At 45.8% G+C, this 21355-nt stretch overlaps 1 protein-coding gene across 1 annotated transcript in view; it reads right to left on the bottom strand.

Annotated features, from left to right (window-relative positions):
* IL20RB (interleukin 20 receptor subunit beta) overlaps positions 1 to 20296 on the bottom strand; it is a 40652-nt gene extending 20356 nt beyond the window's left edge. Inside the window, exons 1-4 of the mRNA XM_083174793.1 lie at positions 19949 to 20296; positions 12119 to 12242; positions 9622 to 9812; positions 1753 to 1877 (exon numbers count right to left, since the gene is read on the bottom strand). Coding sequence (XP_083030919.1) covers positions 1753 to 1877; positions 9622 to 9812; positions 12119 to 12242; positions 19949 to 20021 — 513 coding nt within the window. The 5' untranslated portion in view covers positions 20022 to 20296. The remainder of the gene's footprint in view (positions 1 to 1752; positions 1878 to 9621; positions 9813 to 12118; positions 12243 to 19948) is intronic.
* Between the last annotated feature and the right edge of the window lie 1059 nt (positions 20297 to 21355).

Raw genomic sequence — 21355 nt, 5'->3', positions numbered from 1 at the left:
TATTTTGAGTGGTATGATTATTTGTCTCACAAGCAGAAAATTTAACATTTTGCAAATTGCAAAATTTTCAATTTTTTTACGACATTTTGGTATTTTTCACAAAAAAACACAGACTGTATCGACCAAAATTTACCACTAACTTGAAGTACAATGTGTCACGAGAAAACAATCTCAAAATCAATGGGATAAGTAAAAGCAAAAAAAAGTTATCCCCACATAAAGTGATACATGTCAGATTTGAAAAAAAGGGCTCTGTCAGGAAGGCAAAAACAGGCTGTGGCGGTAAGGGGTTAATAAACATTTATTATTGCCATTATTCACAATGATAACAGAGTAATAAATGGAGTGATTCGCTATTATGACGCCAGGACAGTACATCCGATACGGGACTTTTTTACACAGCAGGAATTTAGATCTCGTTACATTCATTGAGTACAATAGACAAGAATTAGGTTTGCATACGCCACTTCTGGGGCAAAGCTTGTTTTTCATATTTGACCATCACTGGAGTTGTAGAATGCTGGGTACGCACTAGTTCGAATGGCTCGGTGGTCGTTGTGTTCCCCTCATATGTCAAATTACAGACTGCTTGGAACCAGATGTAGCATTTATCAGGGGGAGATGTATCAAGCCTTGCAGAGCGATATACTGTAGTGGATCAGTTGATCAAAGCAAATCTAGCACAATCTTTGAAATGATAAGAACAAGCTTATTGGTTGCTTTGGGCAACTACATCACTTTATCCGACTCCTTGGCTTGATACAGGTTGGGTACGACGAAAGCATCCACAAGAGCTTTAGGGTAAGTATGCTAACCTTTTCCCCTCCCTCCCCCTAAATATCTATTCCTATAGCCTAAACCTAAGATTCCCCTCTCAGTCTAATCCTTATCTCCCTTCCCCGCAGCCTAACCCTTATCTCCCTTCTCCACTGCCTAACCTTAACCTTCCCTCCCACTGCCTAATGCTCCCTCCTTGCAGCCTAACCATAGCTTCCCCCTCTTCCCCACAGACTAACCCTAACCTACCCCAGACACTCATGTTCAGGATGATGGCTGTTTGAATTTTTGTGTCTGTATTTTGTGAGGTGTCAGGATTCTTGCACTGGTCTTCAGTCCTGAGCACATGGATGCCAATTACATCCCCTTAATAAATCTCCCAATTATTGAATCCAGATCTAAGTTTCTGATATTTATTTAGTAACAGTTTCTCATATAGCGCACACATATTCTGCAGCACTTTACAGAGAATATTTGAACATTCACATCAATTCCTTCCCCAGTGGAGCTTACATTCTATATTCCCTACCACATGCACACGCACACACAGCTATTCTAGGGTTAATTTTGTTGGAAGCCAATTGACCTACCAGTATATTTTTGGAATGTGGGAGGAAACTGGAGTATCCGGAGGAAACACACGCAAGTACAGGGAGAATATACAAACTCCGCACAGTTAGGGCCATGGTGGGAATTGAACCCATGACCTCAGCGCTGTGAGGCAGTAATGCTAACCCTTACACCATCCGTACTGCCCGATATTAATGTTACCTTGGGCGCTCTAATGTGAAAGACATCTTAAGCATTTTTGGAAACATTAGCAGATTGACAACTCTTAGCTATGTCCCCTACTAATACCAATGTATGCTCACTTCCAAATGCAGAATTTCTAAACATATACATTATAGTTAACTTCCTTCCATTCAAGGTCCACTAGCTTCAGCTCAAGCGTGTCATGAGACCACAGGTACTCACCTCATCCTCTTTTCCTTTCTGCCAGTAAAAAACAAAAAACTGGAATGATGATCCATAATCTTCAATATTTGCAAACAGGTTTAGGCCAATGGGTTCAAGGTTTAGCTTTGGAGGAATCAGGAGAGCTGGGAACAAAGAAGAAAATGTCTGACATATATATCACCAAGGAGGGGAGGCAAACTCTGGCAATGAGTTAATATTAATTATAGGATTTTAGGCATAGGATGTTTCAGCAATAGGGAATAGAGCAATAGGCCATCAACGCTCAGAAACATCTCTTTGAAGGAATATGAGCGCTTTATATCAATTGACAAATGCAGTGATAGGGTCCCATATGTGGGGTGGGATCAGCCTCCACAGAAGCTTGGGTAACCAATTATATGTCACTACTGTTAGCACAAGGTAATGTGCAACATTAATAATAGCAATGCACTGTAAAGAATACACCATAGTCCTGTGTAGTATAATGTAAATGTATAATTCAAGTACAGAGTATGTCACCTGATCTCTAAAGGAGAGGGTAGGCCCTCAAGCTGTAGGACCCAACGTCGGTTTCCTTTGTACCCATGTGGGCCAGTCTAACCCTGGCTGGGCCACTGGTGTATCTACAATGGGTCCACTGTATGTCATGCACACAGGTCCCCGGGGTTCAGGCATGCCCTCACTGCACCAATTTTTTTCAATATTTACCCTTCAGAGTCCCACTTTGGCAGCAGTAGCACTGTAGAAACCACAGAGATATTGGCACGGCGGCCATTTTCTCAGCATATCACACATGCACAATAGAACAATGGAACGGGAACCATTTTCCCAGAGACCTGGGTATGCGTACTAGTCTCTAGGACAGTGCTAGGGTCTCCTAGTGACCATAATGCCCAGCCTATTACTCTGCAAGCTAGAGAGGAGGTGGGGTGGATAGAGGCTGCTCATCTCTTCATACTCCCCAGCTGGATCATTTAAGGTTTACATTCTGTAGGACTCTAGGCTAATGTGACGACACATGGGCGTTTTATAAAAGTAATTTCGTTTTTCCAAATAAACAAAAGAATAGCTCTGTATGTACCATAAAACGCACAACAGTCATAATTTGGACTGTAGAGAATAGAATTAGATTGTCATTTCCGATGATTTTAAGACTGATATGTATAATCGCTGGCATCATATGTATGGCATCATGTGACATCAACCACTCACCCTTGGCAGGCATCGGCCCACCAGACTTCTCAGGGGGATGCCCATTAAGCACTGGACGTTCCCATCCAGCCAACCCCTGGGTGCATGCGCAGATCCCCCACCATCGGAACGAAACCAAATTCACCCCGTTCCGACTTAACATGAATCACCCCCCAATATGTGTTATGTAAATAATAATGTGTATAATGGTGGTCGGACTGTCTTGTCTCCGACATGTTCTCCCACTGCAAGAGATGCAAAGAAGGGACCATGGGTGTAAGTAATGTGAGACATTGATTGGCCAAAATATGGCAGTGTAAGGCCCCCATACATTACACCAACTTGTCCTAAGGACAAGTCGGCCCCGATTTCCCCTGAGCTCCCCAGCCGGCAGCTCCCCGGGAGAGCTCAAGCATTTGGCACTCAATGTGCTATTTTTTTTACATGTGATAAATCCAATGCGATTTATCACATGTAACCCGGGGAGCTGCAGGCGGGGACCGTAGAGCAGGGTCCGGGGTAGCATCAGCCTGTGAGCGGCGGGAGAATAAAGAAAATCCTTTTCAAAATACTGGGTGGTCGCTGATTGGCTGAGCTCCAGGGGCCTGCTCCCTGGACCTTGCTCTCTCTGCCGTATTGACCGTCCGACCTCCGTGTCCGATCCGATGCGCACAGTACAGCGCATCAGATCAGATCGGATGTCATACACTATTCAATTTTGGCCCTATTTCACCCTATTTCTCGGCCTGATCCTCCGGAATTAGGTTAAATCGGGCCTAAATCACATAGTGTATGATGACACCTGATGCGCACTTTGCATTCACACTTCCACTGCATGCCACACCAGAGGAACAACCATCTGATAAGAGGGTGTGGCCCAATTTTAAGGGGTCGTGGTCTTGAGGGGACCTAATTTTCATCACTCCAGGGGCAACCAGCCACCCCGGAGACTTGGAAGTGTGCAATGCCGGCTCTTCTATCAGTGAGCAGAGCCAAGATGACGCAGCAGTGTATGGCCATCAGATCCTCGTTTTGCATGTGACATATCGCATGAGATCCCATTTCCCACTGCCGGGAGGGGGGCCGAGTCAGAGGTTGGATGGGCAACAAGTCCATCCTTCGACACCATTACGATGCTCACAGGACCGTGCATCAAATTGGATGTCATACACATACGATTGGGCCGATTTCTCCCAATTTCTCGGCACGATCCATCGGAATCGGGTGGAATCGGGTGAAAATCGCATAATGTATGGGGGCCTTAAGACCTAAGTTACAAAATAGAAAAAAAACTTTGCTGAAGTTGATTATATTTCTCATTGGATTAACCATATCAATGTATAACACTATGGTCTAAACATGACTTGGCATGTGGGCCAATCAAAACACGGGGACGGGGCTCTGAAGAAAAAAAAACAGCAAAACATTGTCTTGCTGTGCCATCGATGGAGGGAAACCATCTGGTTCTCCCCCATCGATGCCAAAAGTATTTGACATCGGCCATAAACCATTGATGATTTTCAATTAACGATGGTCGATGACCATCCCTACTGCACTGTGAGTAGGTCATGGACATTCTTTCTCGCTGTTTACCTAATATTGATCATATAAGATGTGGGTGAGAGATAAATGAAGCTGCTACCCCCTCTGAAGGTAAGTTTGTTAGCTTGGCATGAAAATAAATTTGCTTCTATTACTGTAGCATGGTAGAACACGTTTGGGCAGGAACAGAGTGTGTTTTTGTCAGTTTTTAATTACCTTCTTGAACTAGTTTGTAAATTTTTAAGAGTTCATTAAAGCAACATAATTATAGACCAATGAGTACAGTTAAAGGACAACTCCACCCAAACTGAAAACTGGGTATGGAATTTCTTATGACACATTGCTTCAGATGTCTACCTGGTGAAGAGATAAAGTAGAGATAAAGTAGAAGGTGATAACGCACCAGCCAATCAGCTATGTTTAAAAAATGACAGTTATGAGTTGATTGGCTTCCACTTTATCTCTTCACCAGGTTTAATACATCTGCCCCACTATCATAGAACATTACTACATACAGGGGTGCCAAGAAGGGGGGGGGAGCAGGTACAGTTTACCTGGGCCCAGGCCTGTCAGGGGGGCCCGGGTCTGGACACAGTTTTTTTGTTAAATTTGGAGACGAGTGCGCTGGGTCTGAGTGCGCCGTAGTCAACTTTTCAGCAGCGGCATTGGGAGTGCGGATGTGGGCGGATGTGGGCCGGCGTGGGGGCAGCAGCATCACAGAGGTCCTTCCACTCTCTGACTCCAGGGCCTGCTGAGAGCCCGTCACGTAATTTGGGAGTTTACTCCTGGCAGAGCGTGTTAACCCCTGGCAGAGTATGTCAACACCAGGCAGAGCATGTAATTCTGGGCAGAGCATGTTACTCCGTGCAGAGCATGTAACCCCTGGCAGAGCAGGTTAATCTAATGGCAATGAGCATGTTAACCCCTGGCAGAGCATGTAACTCTGGGCAGAGCATGTTACCCCATGCAGAGCATGTAACCCCTGGCAGAGCAGGTTAATCCCATGGCAAAGAGCATGTTAACCCCTGGCAGAGCATGTAACCCCTGTGCAGAACATGTAACTCCAGGCACAGCAGGTTAATCCCATGGCAATGAGCATGTTAATCCCATGGCAATGAGCATGTTAACCCCTGGCAGAGCATGGTAACCCCTGGCAGAGCATGGTAACCCCTGGCAGAGCATGTAACCCCTGGCAGAGCATGTAACCCCTGGCAGTGCAGGTTAATCCCATGGCAATGAGCATGTTAACCCCTGGCAGAGCATGTAACCCCTGGCAGAGCATGTAACCCCTGGCAGAGCAGGTTAATCCCTGGCAGAGCATGTTAACCCCTGGTAGAGCATGTAACCCCTGGCAGAGCATGTAACCCCTGGCAGTGCAGGTTAATCCCATGGCAATGAGCATGTTAACCCCTGGCAGAGCATGTAACCCCTGGCAGAGCATGTAACCCCTGGCAGAGCAGGTTAATCCCATAGCAAAGACTATTTTAACCCCTGGCAGAGAATGTTAACCCCTGGCAGAGCATGTTAACCCCTGGCAGAGCTTGTAACTCCGGGCATCAAGCATGAAGCCCATAGCAATGAGCATTTAGGTAAGTGGAAATTACAGTATGTGGCATAATATGTGTGGTATTATATGTAATAGACATTACAGTGTGTGGCATAATATGCAATGAGCATTACAGTGTGTGGAATAATGTGTAATGGGCATTATGGCATGTGGTAAAATATGTAATAGGTATTACAGTGTATGGTATAATGTGTACTGGCCACTACGGTGTGGCATAACATGTAATGAGCATTATGGCATGTGGTATAATATGTAATGGGTGTGTGACATGTCTAATAGGCTATAAGGTGTACATTTTTGTCCCTGTATCCACCTTGGAAGCAGTGGCATAACAAGGGTCAACAGAGTGTGCGGGTAGCTCCGTCCGTGGGGGCCCCAGGAATTTGTTGTACCTGGACCCAGGATTTCTCTTGGTGGCCCTGACTACATATGGTACTTGTGTAGTTTCACGGTGGCAGCCTAAGCTACGTTGTCAGCGTAGCCCAACGGCTGCCTAGCGTAGTCAGCGTAGTGTCCCCGCAGCAGCCCTGCGTAGTTCGCGTAGTGTCCCCGTCAGGCAGCATAGTCACCGTACTGTCCCCGCATGCTGCAGCTATGTCCCCGGCAAGCCTAGTGAGCGCCTCTCACACAGCGCCTGTAACCACCATATCCCCTGCGCTGGCGGCACCGGCGGAGAGGCAATCATGCAGGCACCGGCGGAGAGGTGCTCCATCTGCCTGAGACGCACAAGCGTCTCAGACGCTTGTGCGTCTCAGTAATTCTTGCAGCAGGGTACGGCAACCCTGCCCATGTCCACTTCGGGAAAACAGGGTTAGGGGTTCGGTAGCATGTGCTTCTCGTGCACAAAGGGGGGTGCAGGCGCAAGTGTGTCTCATGCACAATAAAGGACGCATTTGCCAGTGCTCCATGTTACATACTGGCAAATGCCTCCATTTCAAACCCCCACTATCCACGTCAGCCCGAAGTGTGGTGAGCGCAGCGAGCCCCGCGAGGGGATGCGTTAAGCATCCTCCCGACCTGTTCCTACCCCGACTATCCACGTCGGAGTGGAGTTGATTTTATAAAGTGTGGCGAACGCAGCGAGCCACTGAGCCCGAAACGTGGTGAGGGGATGTGGATTACTTGACGTGTATTCCGCGCCCCCCAGGGGTCTCGCCACGCTTCGGGCTCAGTGGCTCGCTGCGCTCGCCACACTTTATAAAATCAACTCCACTCCGACGTGGATAGTGGGGTATGAACAGGTCGGGGGGACGCTTAACGGAGTGGATAGTGGGAGTGTTTAAAGAAAACATTCACACATATCATACATCTGCAACAGTAATGACGACATGTGTTAGCTGGCAACTGGATTTAAGTGAACAAAAAAGATGAAAAAAAACAATGGACAATGTTCAATAATATCAAATAACAAGTCCAAGAAACTATAAAACAGTCATTCTTCACTTTCTGCATTCCCTTCAAATGCAGCTGATATTGACGCAGTTGTGTCAGCATTTGTGTCGGATGATTTTTCGCCCGTTGGAACCAGAGTTAGTGCGTGTAAAATGCGCAGGAAAGCGTTCTCTGCGCCAAGGGTTTTGCGCCAAATAAACTCCTGCAGGAAGGAGTCAAGGCATTGACACGCAGTGCCCCTCTGTCTCTTGTTCCTCCAATTGCATGGGCCCTAGAGCCTTTCAATGTTTTGGGTATGAACCACAGTGTCTGGGTCCACGAAATTGTAGCAGTGGTTGACGCGCGCATGATGGTACCCAACCTGCTCAAATTGTTGTGTGTTGTACGCATGCCAACAGTCTGAGTATATGGTGGTACCCGGTTTAATATGCATCTGGATGGCGGACATCAGGGGGCTGGCCACTGGTGTTACAAAACATTCACCTCTCTCACGGGATATGCCACCAAAGAGCCACTGCTGAGGCAGGATGCATCCAACATGATTTTTGCACTGGACAAATAGACTTTCATCCACCTCAACAATTTTGCCAGGCCCGCCAATACGGCATTGGGGCTGCAACATCAAATCGAGGGTACACGCCTCCCGTATAAGGTTGTTATAAATCACGGCATTTTTTTTTTTAATTATGAGGCGGCGCTCACAAAATGTAATTCTTGTCAGCTCCTTTGCCCAAGAAAATATGAAGTGTAGAAGAGAAGGGTCATAAATGTCAGGTGACATCCGCCAGACCATTGTGCGGACCGGACACTGACCTTCTCGCCACAGCATCTGGTTAATGCTTCGGCAGCCATAACTGACACAATGTAATAAGTGGTGACAGAATGCTGACTGACTACGCTAACTACAAAAGCTCCGGCTAACCGCGCTGCGATCGGCTGATTCTGACAGGGATGCTGACTACGCTGGCCACGGGAACACTACGCTGATTCTGACAGGGACGCTAAGCTGACTACGTAACTGCCACTGTGAAACTAAACAAGTACCCTACATACTTCCCAACTGTCCCGCTTTTCGTGGGACTGTCCCATTTTTGGGGACGTTCCTGCATCCTGCCCGGGGCTGGCAGTGTCACAGAGCCGCTGGCCATGCCACTACATCGGTGAAACCGGGGCATGGCTTCACGGGAGCGTCACAAGTATAGCCACGTCCCTTCTCACTAGTCCACGCCCCCAAATTACAGCCGCGGATACTGTCCCGATTCCCGTTTTCGCCCAATGTTGGGAGGTATGTTACTAGATCAGGCCTCTCAGTGAATGTGATGTGAATCAGTGTCTTCTGCATTCCAGCAATACTGCCCTACCTTCTATCAGCAGCGTGTTGTGTATCGACAACACACTGCCTGAATGCCAAAGGCCTGCTTCAGCAGGCGAGCAATGAGAGTGCTAATATTCAGGCTTTAAAGGATGACATAGCTTTTATGGAAGTATTACTAGATATGGGTGTTTGCCACCTGGTTGGTAAATTCTAAAGCTTATGTTAATTCTTATGCATCAAGACATTTGGTTTTTATATACGATGGTAGGTCTAACACTCCAGTTATAGTAAAACTTAAGTAAAATTATTATTCTTTTTTTGTGGACTGAGGGTGTGTACTGATAGTCTTTGTGCCCTATATGGAGAAAGTGTTGGGTCACGAAGACATATGTATGAAATGATGAAGTCTTAGATGGTTGCACAAGTGTCAGCCATGAAGAAGGAGCCGGATGCTTGTCCACATCCATTGATAACATTGCGTCTGCATGTTAACTGATTCTGTTGGATAGACCAGTGATTATAGATTATGTTGCAAATCATTTTTAAATAAGCCATGGCTCTGCCTGTGCAATTCAGTCTAAAACATTTTTTTTTAATTAGGAAATACGAAATCTTGTTGACAGATGGACAAAGTGTATTGAAAAGCAGGAAGAGTATGTCGAAAAATTATGTATTTGTCTTTTCTAATAGTTGATTACAAATTATACAGCTAGAGTGCGGATCATTTTTGACTCATCCTCCTACATAATCTTTCACTACACATCAATTGATATGTGGAAGTAGAGAAATACAGAAAATCTGTCACAAAGTGTCCCAGAGCAATTTCATTTACTCATTCAACCAAGCTATATATCTTCTGAGCAAGAGAGTTGATACTCACTTGTATTCTTGTGAAATGGTGGTTGAAGTTCTGCCCAAGCAGACGTTTGGTTTCCCAGCTCTGATCGGATCTGAAATCTGTAGAAGACACTTGCAGCCACATCTCCTGTTACATTGCACTGGATGGCGGAGATAGACTGGCATTTAGTAGTATAATACCATTTCCAAGGGGTATTAAGTGTTTCATATTCCCTATGAAAGCAAACACAAGGTTCCGTACACATTTTGGCTGTCATTAGTCATTGTAAAAGGGAGTTCTACACTCACAAAATGCAATGGTCCAATTAAAGGTTCTAATTTCCATTGCTTTGTATATGACAATAGATAAACTCAAATTAGAGCAGCGGATGCAATCACACCTGTTCAGATGTGTAGCCACATGTGATAAGTCGTACGTGGACAGCTCTGCCATTAAACCTCAAAGAATGGATTAATGTCCAATCTGGACACACATGTAATTTAGGAAGCCAAATTAGACATGGGGCTCAGCTGTTGATCTGTTTCTATTTCACTTAGCTTTATTATCCAGTGACAAAACTCAAACACACACAGGAAATCTTCTGATTGCATTCATCAACAGGTACGATCATTACCAATGAGTCGGTTTTTTTGGGCATGGACAATGAGAACTGACTACTATATTATAGCACGTGGGACGAGCATAAGGCCTATGGAAGTAATGGCGCATTGCTTCTTAAGTAGACTACCACATTATTTGCTTGAGCTCACCAGAGAGATTCAGAGAACGCTATGTAGTAAAATAGTTGTTAAGGTTAAAAGAAGACTTACGTCCGTCAAGTTCAACCTTTTACAGGACCCGTTAGTGCAGTGATTCTCAACCTTGGTCCTCAGTCCACACAGTTCATGTTTTCCAGGTCACCTGTGCATTTTTAAAATGTGACAGTTGGTGATACAGAGGGAAGCGGCTGGTGACCTGGAAAACGGGCACTGTGTGGGGGTCCTGAGGATCAGGGTTGAGAACCACTGCGTCAGAGGGTGTTGTCTAGATGTTAAATCCCCTTTTGAATTTTCAACTTCGATTCCACTTTGGGCTAAATGCTGTTTATCGGTTGTACCCCTGGATGTTTTTATGCAACAAAGACTATATTGAGTGAAACCCAAAGAAAGCTATTGGGGGAAATTTACTAAGATGTGTATTCTACTTCACATGTGATGTTGCTCTGGGCAACCAATCAGATCCTGTCTACTATCTTCTAGGGGGTGCTAACTAAATAAGAAGTAGATTCTGATTGCCCATTTACATCTTAGTAAATTTCCCCCATTGTGCGTTAAATAGTTGGAGGAAGACCTAACCCCAGAGAATGCTCTTGTTTTGTCCAGATTTAGATCTAATGTTCTAATGATCCATTAATATATTTACGCCTATGATTTAAGCAATGGCAACCCGAAGTCAAGTGCTTTGCAATTCTCAACTTAGACTGAAGGACTAAAGCTGGTGCTGTACACATGTCTGCACTGCTAAATAGCTGACTCAATATCTAAGCATTTCAGTAATGAGGAACACATCATTTGGATTTCCATGTACAACTATTTAAAGGTTGCACCACAATTACACAACATCAGGGATGACATCCAGCACCACTGTCGCCGTTAAAAAACTCTGGACAATTATAGGCCATGCCATATGGCATACTTTGTAACATCCAACTGGTGTGTGATATTGCCATAGTTAATAGCAAAATGTAATGCTGAGGACACAAGTAACATCAGTGTTTGACCAGTGCAAAGTTGACTTTTTTCCATGCGGTACAGGACTCTGGTCCCATTGAACAACTCATGGCACAAGGCTTTTTACGTCTTCTGGGCTGGTAAGCACTGCAACTGGACACAACATGACTGTGAATACCTCCAGTGAGTCAAGGTTCCAACTATTTCCAACAGATGGACAATTATGAGGGTGGAGAAAACCCCAAGAGGCAATGGACCATCCAGGGACAGTCCTCTGTTATGGTGTGAGGTCCTGATATAATGGCAGACGTAATGTACAAGTTATCGGTATACCCATTCATATAATACATTCATGGGAGCAGGTTCTTTCAGCATGGCGATGCACCACCGCTCAGGCCTGTTGCCACCATATTATGGCTGAAGAAGCATTCCTCTGAGTTTGTCAAAATGAGTTGCCTAAGTCGTTGGATGTGAACACAATAGAACACATTCATGTCACTATGACAAGGTTCCACCACCATTGACTATTAGTAAATGATGGACCATTATTGAGGAGGCATGGTGTGTGCTATCTACGCAGTACTTCGGAGAGCTCATGGAGACCATGCCTTGACATGTTACTGCTGCTTTACAATAGATAGGAAGATCTATGCATTACAAGACAGGTGTCTCAATATTCTGTACATGAGTGTACTTGGGCATATGAAGTCTTACATATATATCTTATAGAAAGGATACTATATTACAGTTCAACAAAATAGGCTGCACTTGCCCCAAAGAGAAGAAAGGGAATATAAATCGGCCAATACCCTTGGGTCCGAACAGTGTAGGTAACTTTTCCACCGACATCCAATATCGGGTTCCAATGCAGAAAATGTTTAAGGTTGACGGAGACCATTGAGATATTTTCTGGTGCCGGAAGCAGATCTTGCCCTAGAGTATACATAATATATTATTATAACATGAGATGAGACTTATTGCATATTGTGCCATAACAGAACCCCTGTTACCATTTTGCAGGTAATAGGAATAAACTCACAAAAGGCTGCAAGCAATGAGACCCAGGATGCATTTTATCACATTTGTTTGGTTCCTATCATTTTCTAAGCAACCACAGACAGGCTGGCAGTCGCTAAGGTGCGGATGCACAGCTGAATGTACGCCTGCTTGACAAGAGCAATTTGCACGGATCTGACCACATAGGCAACATGCTGCGGGTATCGAGAGTGTGTTTATTATTGCATCCAATTAAATATCCTGCAGCGGGTGTGGTATAACACAGCGACAGTCATTACTCCGACGTCAGAATCCCGACTGCACAACGGGGGGAGCGCAATGAAGCCCCAGTCGGGATTCCGACGTCGGAGTAATGACTGTCGGAATCCCGACTGTCGGGGAGCATGATGAGAATGAGGGTGTGATGCCCAGTGGGTGTGGTATAGCTCTCTGTCTAGGTCGACACCACTAGGTCGACATGCATGAAGGCCAACATGCATGAAGAGCAACATGGGGTTAGGTCAACAGGGTCAGTAGGTCGACACTAGCATTAGGTCATCATGGTGAAGGTCGACGGTCAAAAGGGCGACGGTTTTATAATTTTTTTGAGCCGACATGTGCTGACAGGCGGTATTTCATGCCCTACCATCCACTAGGGCATGGTGGAAGAATAAAATAGTGTGCCGAGCGTAGCGAGACACTGTGCCCGATGCATGGCGAGTGGACGCGGTGCACTTTTTTTTAGTGTCGACTGTGTCCTCATGTCGACCTAATGCTTGTTTCGACATAATGACCCTGTCGACCTAACCTAATGTCGACCTTAAGTCATGTTGACCTCCATGCATGTCGACATTGTGGTGTTGACCGAATGCTTGTTGACCTAGTGGCTGTCTATTCAATGATCCATACCCAATGTGACTCCCCTACTGAATTTTAAATTGTGCTGCAGCCCCTCCTCTGGAGCCACCACTGCAATGATCCATAGAGTACAGCTAATAATCAGGCCCTGCGTCCTACCTATATATCTGACACCTCTACACCAGTTCACAAAATCAGTGAAACAAGAAAACAGAGTAAATATAAGTTTCTCATCATGCAATAATGCAGACTATGTCAAATATGTCAAATAAGCCAAACCTGGCAGTCAGGGTGAGGGGGTATGTGAGGGGGGGGGGGGGGGGGGAGGTGCATGTCTTGTGTATGCTCTAGCTCTGCTGTTATGTCTCTAATCCAGTTTTACAGGTATTGGCATATTAATAATGCAAAAGAACACGTGAAACTAGTGCAAAGTGTATAAAACTCCAGCTGTATAGTATTAGACACATTGTGATATTGGGCCTTATTCTAGTTCACTCTTTCTGACAAAATCCTTCTTAGATGGACAAAACCATGTGCACTGCAGGTGGGGTAAATGTAACTTGTGCAGAGAGAGTTAGATTTGGGTGGGGTTTTACTTCAAAGTGAGATCTATATTGCAGTGTAAAAATAAAGCAGTCAGTATTTACCCTGCACAGAAACGAAATAACTCACCCAAATCTAATTCTCTCTGCACATTTTACATCTGCCCCCCTGCAGTGCACATGGTTTTGTCCATCTAAGAAGGATTTTGTCAGAAAGAGTGAACTAGAATAAGGCCCATAGAAACAACAAACTCATACAGAAGTCTGGAGCTGATCGTATTACGCCAGTCTTCCTAGTGTAACCTTTGTGGAATCACATACAGGGGGTTATTCTAATTGGTTCACTTCCCTGCATGTTTACACGGGAGCGATGTTTGGCACATGCAGAGTTGCCGACGCTTGTTGCGAGCGGGCACGGCTTACTGCCTGTTCACCATCCCATGAGCACCTAGCAGTGCGGGTGGGGGGCCGCGGCAACTGGCTGTACCAATTGGAATGTCCAGCGTTTCATGGGCGATCCCATGGTGATTTCTGGATGACGTTGGTGCGGGGGGGGGGCAGACAGCTGATATCAGCTGCTCTCTCGCTTCCCGCACAGGGCACCCGCAGATCTTAGACGCCACAGAGGTATCTTAGGTCTGCGAGCTCTGTAGAAATCATTCGATGGTCGGCGAGCATCGAATAATTTCCTCTGGGCACGCACGCTGCAAATGGATATTTATGCTAACATCCATTCACACATGTGCGGGGAACTCGGCGTGCGAGGAGGGGTCAGCGTTTGTGAAGGTGGCGGGCAGCGTTTAATCCACATGAAAACTGTTAATTTTGCAGCTTTGCGCGTGGACCAGAATAAGGGCCACAGTATGTTGCACAGCTGCAGACCCGTCGGTATCTGGAACTCATGGAACTCATTTATTATAAGGTTTTTGCCCCGATATGTATGATTCTTTTAGCAGCTATTTGCCATTGTTCACATGCAGAGATAGAAGCTCCAATAAGGGCCCATCCCTGCATTGTGCAATAGTAAAGTGATTACATTAGCGATCCCTTACTATTATTTGCCGGGTGCTGCATTGCTAGTCCAGTCCTCCGACCGCACATGCAGTTGTGATAAGTACTGGGGAAGGATCTTAATGATCCCTCTCCCAGTACTATTTGTGGACTGTAAGCTATATGCTACAGATGGCGTTCTCTACCTGAGATAAGCTAGAGGAAGATTTGCACTCCAGAACTTAGTACATTTTTCTAGAAAGCAGCCCTTGTAGTTTTTTTATGTGGCCTCTTTCTGTGCTTAAAAATAACCCCAGAAGAAATCTCCCCCCTAGATACATTCTGGTGATACTTTACATTTATTTATTAATATTTGAAGGTAGAGTATGACGTGATTTTGGGGTATATTCCACAAATACTAATTGGTAAGTAAGCTCATATGATTGGAGAGGTGCCTCTCCACAAACACCGTAAGGCCCATCAAACATAATGCCACACACTGTAATGCCCATTAACTATAATGCCACACACTGTAATGCCCATTAAACATTATGACACACATCGTAATGCCCATTACACATAATGCTATACACCGTAATGCTCATTAAACAGAATACCACACACTGTAATGCACATTACATAATATAAAACACACACTATAATGCCTATTACATATTATACCACATACTGTAAGTGCCGCTTATGCTCATTGGGCCTTATTCAGATATGATCGCTGTACAAATTTGTTCTCAAAATGGGCAAAACCATGTGCACTGCAGGTTGGGCAGATGTATAATGTATAGATATATAGAGTTAGATTTGTATGAGTTATTTTGTTTCTGTGCAGGGTAAATAATTTAACTCTCTATACATGTCACATCTGCTTCACCTGCAGTGCACATGGTTTTGCCCATTTTGAGAACAAATTTGTACTGAGATCAGATCTGAATAAGGCCCATTACCAGAGGTATATTGCTTGTTGCCAGGGGTTACATGCTTCTTGCAAGGGGTTTCATTCTTGTTGCCATGGGGGATTACATGCTCATTGCCCAAGGGAAATTTACATGTTCATTGCCAGGGGGATGTTACATGCTCATTGCTATGGAAAATTACATGCTTGTTGCTATGGAGTGCTACATGCTCATTGCTGGGGTAAGGGGGTAGGTGTTACATGCTTGTTGCTAGGGGTGAAGTACTATATACAATTGTAAGATTGTATATAGTAATGCTTGTTGCCTAGCGGATTTCTTTCAAATAGCGCTACCAGTATCTGCACTTCCAGGTAGCACTGGCTGCTCTGTTATCCTCTGACAGACACTAGAGGTATGGCAGTACCTCTAGGGTGAAATGTAATAAGATGAGAGATTCAGAAAGTGAGCGATTTGGTAAGAAATCTGCAGTTTTTTTAAAGCGGCAATCATTTACAGTACACTGCAAAAACTTATGGAAGCTCCCAAACGCTGCATGTAGGTCATGCAGTTCCTCCTAAATTCTATTTGTCATACTTTCCTGAATGTTATTGTAATAACATAATGTATAATAGTGACAAAGCCACTCAGCTTGCTGCTAACTCCCCATCAGGGAAGTGGATTATGCTCAGGAACAAGGGTTTTGTCACAAGTAGCAATGTGTCATTATATACAGAATAAAGTCCCATGTGTGCCAATACAGTATATCTGCCATCCTTACCACTGTATAATTAACCACATAAGGGGTATGCACAGAAATCAACTGGGCCGAGCTGCGATGCTGGTGCTGGCCTTCCCGGAAGATTTCCAGGCTATGTCACTCTTTGGTCCCCTGAGGACTGCCAGCGCTAATCACGGCACCTGAGAATCAGCATAATGCATTACATACTTATGCCTGCCTGGACTCATATTGGACTGGGTATCAAACTTACCTACCCTCCTGCATTCTGCAGGAGACTCCCTGAAATAGCAGCAATCTCCCTCTCTCCCTCATTAGTCTAGCAATCTTCCTCATTTCACTTAGCCCACATTACACTGTTACATTTTTTGGGGAAAAAAGGAATGAGAGATGGATCAATTTACATTGAATCATCAGCACCATTTCCCAGCACATAACCATGTATAGTAGCTCTTACTAACAGCTTTGGGGCTCATCTACATTTGGATACAAATCATTTTAAAAGATTCCTCTCAGATGTAGCAGTGCACACCCACGCTTCTAGGTGCCACGTTCACAATCTCTTTTCACAATCTCTCCATATATGGAACTAGACACACCCTCTTGGTGAAGCATGACACGCCCCCTCAATGGGGGGCTGTGAAAAATTATTTTACGAACTATAATCTCCCTGAAACTAGTTTTCAAAAGTAGGCAAGTATGCTGGGTATGGATCATTAGGTCACCAGCATTATGGTCAACAAGCATTAGGTCAACATCATTAGGTTGACATGAGTTAAGGTCGACATGCAGGAAGGTCGACATGATTTTAGGTCGACAGAGTCGTTAGGTCGACATGGGTAAGATCGACAGGGTCAATATGTCGACCTGGTTAAGGTCGACATTGAAAAAGTAAAAAAAAAATTTTAACCAGAATGTGAACACAGTCAACATAAACACTAAATCGTAGCACCCATGTCCCGCCGCTGTTACATCAAGGAGTCTGGCAGGCAGTGTGCTGCAGACAGCGTGCAGTAGGCAGCAGCAGCGTACAGCCCGCAGCCCGCTGCTGTTACATCAAGGAGTCTGGTGGGCAGTGTGCAGCAGGCTGCAGCAGCGTGCAGCCCATGATCCTCTGCTATTACATCAAGGAGTCTGGCAGGCAGTGTGCAGATCACTAGAGCTGGCCAGACACTAGCACGACTTCTCCCCTTGGAGAAGTTGCCCACGACCCCCCCCCCCCCCTTGATCCGCCCAGGACCAGCAGGACCATATTCCTGGCTTGGCCGCGATCTTGCGGATTGCTTCTGCAGCCACTCCAAATAATAGGCTCCGGCGACATGTGCGTGGAACCACGCATCGCAAGACCTGCTGTCAAATACATGCAATTGGGACGCTTATTATTAGATTGATTGCCACAATTGCATAAAAGTGGCCAAATTGCATGTATATCGCATAGTGAATGGGTACTTTCAGACATGGAAAAAGTTGAAAAGAGACTGAAGTGTCATTATGTAGCACAGGGTCAAACACAGCACCGCACACATGGCAAAAATAGGATCCAACTAATTTAGAGATGAGGTCCTCTAGGTCCAAGGTCCAAGCATCACCTCTTAGCCAAGGCCAGTGAGTAACGTCCCAGAACACCCAAGATGTCTAAGATTACAGTGCACAATGGCCTACAGATGGAGCCGCATTAGAGCGGCTCCTGGCCATTCTATCAACATGTGCCATCCCCCGCCCGTCCACCAGAATGGGGCGCTCGTGCACCCCATTCTGTCAGAAGCCCTTGCAGCCTTCTCCCACCATTGCCCATCTCCCCCGCTAGCTGCCTGCTCCCTGCCTGTCTGTCTCCCTGTAGCAGAGATGAGCAGGGAAGCACCCGGTCCCCGGTCCCCGCCAGACTCCACCAGCACTACGGATATGTCTCACTGGCGGGCTGCTTGAGGCTGACTCCATCTGTAGTAATATTACAGTCTCTTCGTGTGTGAGAGAATACCTCTAAATTGTCACATTTGTTGCAGGACAGTCCCTTTTCTTTGGGATTGTCCCGCTGTCCTACCCGCGGGCCGCAGTGTCCTGCGGTGGGGGGGGGTCATTGTCTGTTGGAAGTGCTAAGCAGAGCAGAAAAGCACATGCGCACAGCATCTATTCATAAGAAACAATGGGACTGGGGGGATACCAGCAGCTCATAGAGCCCTGAGCATGCCCTCTGGCGTAGCTCACGATCATGGGCATTCCCACAAAGCCACACCCCCTTTTGCCAAGCCCACGCCCACTTTTCAGTAGCGCACATCCCTAATGTTTGGGGATATTTTAAACTAGTGATCAGATAACAATGGATAACTTCCATTTATACTAATACCAATGTGAACTCAGTCTGACTGAACCATGTGTGGTTTCTGAAGGACAATTTAGCACGCTTGGTACTTCTGTAGTTTCATGGCGCCGTGCGTCGGAGTCCCCTTGCGGGGCTCGCTTCGCTCGCCCACGCTGCGGGCTCGGTGGCTCGCTACGCTCGCCACGCTATCTAAAATCAACTCCATGCCAACATGGATAGTGGGGGTATGAACTATCCATGCTGGCGCCGTGAAACTACACAAGTACCGCACGCTCTTTTAGAAGCATTGTTATAAGTAATTAAACAATGGACAATGAACATTGTTTTGATAGGCATGGATAATTAAACATGACTTCAATACTAACATCTCCTAACGCTGACATTATTACCTGCGCAGTGCATCCATACTCAGCACCTGTGACCAGCCGCTATTCAGCAATTAATGCCCTGCGCGCGCGCGGGGGGGGGCGGGACCCAGCGTGCTTTCTGCGCTCGCCATGCTTGGGGCTCAGTGCCTCGCTACCCTCGGCACATTATTATATTCTCCCTCCACACCCTATTGGATGGCAGGGCATGAAATACCGCCTGTTGGCACATGTTGGCTCAAAAAAACCATGAAAACCCAATGTCGACCTTTTCACTGTTGAATGTCGAGCATTGCGTGTGTCGCCCTTTTATCCATGTCGACCATAGCCAAGTCAGCCTTTTTCATTCGTCGACCTAAGACCTGTTGACACTCAGTGGTCAACCCAATGCATGTGAACCTTAATAGTGTCAACCTAACGACCGTATACGTATAGTACTATATGCTAATCATCATTCATCATTTCCTATATTTTAACTACACAGGAAAACAGGGCAAACATTAAACCATTTCCATTCACAATGAGTCATTCTATGTATGGTAAACTCATGAAAATACAGCGAGAACATGCAAACTCAGCACAGAGAGGGACCTTGATTGGAATCCAACCCATCGCACCAGTGCTGTGAGGCAGCAATGCTAACCACTGTGCTTCCCATGGGCACAGTGTTACACTAGATATACTATAGGTTAAGCCAGGCATGTCCAAACTATGGCCCTCCAGCTGTTGTGAAACTACAAGTCCCATCATGCCTTGCCACAGTTTTGCTATTAGGGAATACTTAAACTATGGCAAAGCATGCTGGGATGTGTAGTTTCGCAACAGCTGGAGGGCCACAGTTTGGACATGCCTGGATTAAGCTATTCCCAGTTAAATTGCAACAAATAAACTGTAAACAAATGTGGTACATTAAAATCTTACCTGAACAAATCACAGGGATGAAGAGAAAGCACAGCAGCATCACCTGAGACATATGCCCCCCAAATGTGCCCATTTTCTGCTGACTCGCTTATTAACCCAGATCATTACAATCCAAGCTGGCACACAGTGTTGTGTACCCATGTTCTGTTCAGGTACAGATCCGCACAATGATACATGGAGGCATACGTAAGTATGTAACCAGAATGAGACCTGGAAATCCTGTTCTTCCCCACAACCTGAGCGGCTCTCCTGAGAGGCGTGTCTCTGACAGTACAGAATGAACCAGCAATGAGGAATGTGGCTGCAGTGTCATATCACAATAGTAGGTTAAGCCGGCCCAGTGTCACATATAGAAATTCTGATGAGACAGAACAACAACAACAAAAACTAAACTTTGATTTCATGTCTTTAATACATTAATTTATGTTCTTTTACCTATATCATTGATCTGTGTGAGACATTGCCCAGTATTTCTATGATGCTGCCAGAATAGATGATTTTGTGAATTGGAAGAAAACCCCAAATTTCTCTATTGCAAGTGGGATCCACTACCTGGAAGACTGTAGTGCAGGGTTGCTGACCCTACCGGAATTACCGGGAGTCTCCCGAAAATCGGGTCCCCTCCCGGCCCCCCGGAAGGGTGGGCAACCCTCCCAGAATCAGGGGGACCCCCACTGAGCCCCCCGATCGCGGCATTTAAATGCCGCAATCTGCGGGTCTCAGAGGAGGGGGCGGAGCTAAAACGTCACACTCGTGTCATTTTAGCCCCACCCCCTCCATGGCAATCAGTGATTTAGTCTATTTCCCGTAATGGGGCCAGGGCTGTATGATGTCACAGTTAAGCCCCGCCCCCCGAATGGGTAATGAAAGTCTCCTCTCCGGGCTTCTCCCGGAGAGGAGCATTTGAAAGTCGGCAACTCTGCTGTAGTGTGCAGGGCTGGATAAAGCCTTCAGGGGGCCCAGGTCACTTTAGACAGGAGGCCCCTGCCACTTGTCATTATTGGCCGCAAACTGTACAGGAGAGGAATCGGTACATCTGTCAGACCAGACTTAGGTCTTACAGTCATTAGGTCGACCCCTGAAGGTCAACTGGCCCCAAGGTCGAAAGGGTTAAAGGTCGACATGTGTCAATGTCGACATGACTTAAGGTCGACATGGGCCAAGGTCAACATGTGTTTAGGTTGATAGTCATTAGGTCAAAATGAGTTTTTCACAGTTTTTTTTACCCGAATGTCGACACCGTCGACATGGACACAGTTGCTTTGGGCACTATTTTATTCTCCCACCACGCCCTAGTGGATGGTAGGGCATGAAATACCGCCTGTCGGCACATGTCGGCTCAAAAAACAGTGAAAAACTCATGTCGACCTAATGACTGTCGACCTAACCTAAACCCATGTCGACCTT

The sequence above is a fragment of the Crinia signifera genome, chromosome 3 (assembly GCF_055691185.1).
Source record: "Crinia signifera chromosome 3, ASM5569118v1, whole genome shotgun sequence".
Taxonomy (NCBI): domain Eukaryota; kingdom Metazoa; phylum Chordata; class Amphibia; order Anura; family Myobatrachidae; genus Crinia; species Crinia signifera.
Note: the sequence above shows the minus strand (reverse complement) of the source record. Positions and strands in the feature narration are given on the sequence as shown.